The sequence below is a fragment of the Coffea arabica genome, chromosome 5e, assembly GCF_036785885.1.
Source record: "Coffea arabica cultivar ET-39 chromosome 5e, Coffea Arabica ET-39 HiFi, whole genome shotgun sequence".
Taxonomy (NCBI): Eukaryota; Viridiplantae; Streptophyta; class Magnoliopsida; order Gentianales; family Rubiaceae; genus Coffea; species Coffea arabica.
Genome location: NC_092318.1, coordinates 51,885,098 through 51,888,046, shown reverse-complemented (window position 1 = coordinate 51,888,046; position 2,949 = coordinate 51,885,098). Strand labels below are relative to the sequence as shown.

General features: G+C 40.4%; 1 protein-coding gene across 1 annotated transcript; it reads right to left on the bottom strand.

Annotated features, from left to right (window-relative positions):
- Positions 1 to 594: 594 nt before the first annotated feature.
- On the bottom strand, positions 595 to 2,717 carry LOC113743760 (NAC transcription factor 56). The gene is made up of 3 exons (XM_027271840.2): positions 2,289 to 2,717; positions 1,832 to 2,139; positions 595 to 1,666 (listed from the first exon to the last, which is right to left on the bottom strand). Exons 1-3 carry the CDS (start codon positions 2,470 to 2,472, stop codon positions 1,094 to 1,096), a joined length of 1,065 nt encoding a protein of 354 aa, XP_027127641.1. The 5' UTR covers positions 2,473 to 2,717; the 3' UTR covers positions 595 to 1,093.
- Positions 2,718 to 2,949: the final 232 nt, after the last annotated feature.

Sequence of the window (2,949 nt, the reverse complement as noted above, 5' to 3'; positions counted from 1 at the left end):
GCTCCAGCGATTAGAATCTCTGAGTTAGCATACAGATTTCGCGATTTGGGACAGTAATCCCCGTACTTAAGTTAATTATCTGTTAGCACATTAACCACAACAGGACTTCTTCATTCAGTATTCGGACGCGACAAAGATCAATTCTTCTTGCGTTTTCTTGAACACAACCAAAATTAAGGCTTTTGTCTTCTATAAGCCTATGCCACTGGCTTCATAAGAGCAAAATCTTCAACAAAAACATAATTAATATTTTCAAATACTCGGGCCTGGCAGAAATTAATCCTATCACGTCAAATTTATGGAAGACAAACAACAACTTGAAAGCGAATTAAGAAATCAAAATCAAAATATTAGCTTCAAATTAGTAACAGGATTCGGGTGGCAATAATGAATAAACCCAAAGAGAATTCGAGTTCTGGAAAACTTATTGAAGATCGAAGAACTAATGGTTTAAGTGAGCAAACATCTGATTTTGCAACCTCTTTAGGGTTTTTGAAGCCAACCGGAAAGAAAGGCCGTTGTGCAATTTCAAGGTACGTACGTAGCTGCCATATGTAAATGCATGCTCAGACTTATGATCAAAAGGAACTCAAATGATACTAAATTGTGAACTACTTAATTATAAGCAAGCAGAGTTACTTGTATACTCCCTTAAATTTACTATACAATAAAGAGCAATATTGTGCTACATTTTCTTCAAATACCATTAAGTTGCTGCATTCTAGAAGAAGATATAGGTAGGTATTTATCCCCTATTTCTCTGAAGAAAGAGTAGAAAATTCTTCTGGAAGTCTAAGAATAACCAATCCTATAGAGAAGTATCCATATTAATCCGGCTGTTAAATATGCACGGCCTCACCTACAATTGGCTAAAAGCTCCATCGAGAACCGCGGGCGAAATTTCAACTGAGAAGTCTTGGCATAATATGCTTAGCACGAAATTTCAACCTCCATTCCGGCAATCAATCTTCGGATACTCATCATCCAAACTTAACTCCTTGGTTTCCGTCATCAGCATATAAAAATTGTCTTGAAAATTTAAAACATAAATAATCATGCCTATAATTAAACCATCATGAATCATGCAACCCATCTATGAGTACCAATTCATGCCAGTAACTTGATAAGGCTGTCGAAAAACCCCATCTCCAAGAGATCCCAACATTGCTTGTTGGTGCAATGAAGTTGTTTGAGGAAGCTGACTCAAGAGGGTGGCGATTGAACTGTTCTCATCATTATTAGTCCTCCCAATGTTTCCATCACTGCTGTCAGCAAGAAACCTCTTATTCGATGGAGAAATTGGGTTTCCCTCGTCGTTCCAGTACAGAGCTGGGAGCGCTCTCTTTGCAGGGATGACATGATTGGAAGCTGAACCAACCAAAGGCAGCTGTGATTTTGCGGCCCCAGATGAAGTTAACTGAGACATAGAGTTACCTTCACTACTCAGCATCCCCGGTACTTCAAACGCGCTTTGTTCATTTTCGAGCAATGCACCAAAGTTTGAAGCCTTCAGTCCCAGAATCTTCTGTTGTGACGACATAGACATTGAAGGCGGTAAAGATGGAGGGATTGATGGCATCATATCATTCAAATCATCCCTGTCATGATCCATTGGTCTTGGTGTATTGTTCTTCTTGTAGATCCGACATAGCACCCAATCATCAAGCTGGAAAAGCCAAAAATAAAATAAAATAAAAGAGAAAAAAAATAAAAGAAACCTCACAAATAAGTGTAATTGAATTCATCATCCTAGGAAATTAACATCAAAAAAGGTACCAATCTTCCACAAAAATGATAAATTTGAAAAAGAGGAAATGATGGAGACATTTACCCTGAGGGAGCCTTTTTTGTTGCCAATATCACAACCTGGAGGCTTGATACTAGTTTTGTTATCAACCAGCCTATACTCATGCATGATCCAATTAGTTTTGATCCCTTTTGGTGGCTTTCCCCCGTAGAACACCAGAGCTTTCTTCACCCCAACTTTCTGCGTCCCCCCAGAGGTAAGCACAGGCTTGTCAGTCCCCGTAGCCTTCCAGTATCCCGACGTAGCCGCCCGATTCGGCCGTGCCCCGTTGGGATACTTCCTGTCCCTCGGACTGAAAAAGTACCATTCTTGTTCGCCAAAAGTCGCCTTCGCTGCAAAAAAACAAAAGTAACAAAACAAGAAAAACGACCATAACCCGTATTAAAATGCTTTACCCGGTATAGGACTCAAAAGGACCTATGCAAATACATGAACAAAAAGTAAAAGGGTTGATTAACAGTTTCAACATAGTAGTACTGACCTGGGAGCTCCCAAGGATCAAATTTATAGAGATCGACTTCGGCTATGATGGAAACGGGAAGGGGAGCTGAGGCGGCCTTTTTCTTGAGGTAGTGGACTACAAGCTCTTCATCGGTGGGGTGGAAGCGAAAGCCGGGGGGAAGCTGGGGCTGCTGAGAGCCAGTGGATGAATCCGTACTCTCCATTAATTACTACTAGGACTGATGGATCAAAATTTGATCAATCTGAAAAGCTGTGGAATTTGATCAGGAAGAGATACTACTGTTATTGAGCTTTGGATTTTTTGGACCCCCAAAAAAGAAAAAAAAAAAAAAGAAAGAAGAAAAGCTATCGGGCAAGAAGAACATTAGCACAACATCAGAAAATACAGAGAATCGACCGAATTGTTGTTTAGAGCTGGCTGGTCCATCTTTTATACGGGTACGGACCACGGGATTACGGTGGTGTCACAATAATAAAATACAATGAAATTCCTCAATTATCTTTAAGCCAAGATGTCACTGGCCAGTCACACTCTTCCACGTCATGCCAAATTTGCCCCTGTTGTTACAGCCGGACATTGAGTGTGAAAATTAGGTGATTAACGCCGGATATGCGCATTGAGGGAGTTGAGAACTGAAATTTAGGCCTTTAATCAACCGACACGCGTGATTCTTAAATGG

What these genes read in the sequence shown, in the direction of transcription:
- LOC113743760 (XM_027271840.2), bottom strand. Translation starts at nt 2,472, where the DNA reads ATGGAGAGTACGGATTCATCCACTGGCTCTCAGCAGCCCCAGCTTCCC. An exon ending in TGATCCTTGGGAGCTCCCAG is followed by an intron (nt 2,140 to 2,288) that starts GTCAGTACTACT and finishes GTTTTTTTGCAG; the next exon opens with CGAAGGCGACTTTTGGCGAA. An exon ending in ACAAAAAAGGCTCCCTCAGG is followed by an intron (nt 1,667 to 1,831) that starts GTAAATGTCTCC and finishes TGGCTTTTCCAG; the next exon opens with CTTGATGATTGGGTGCTATG.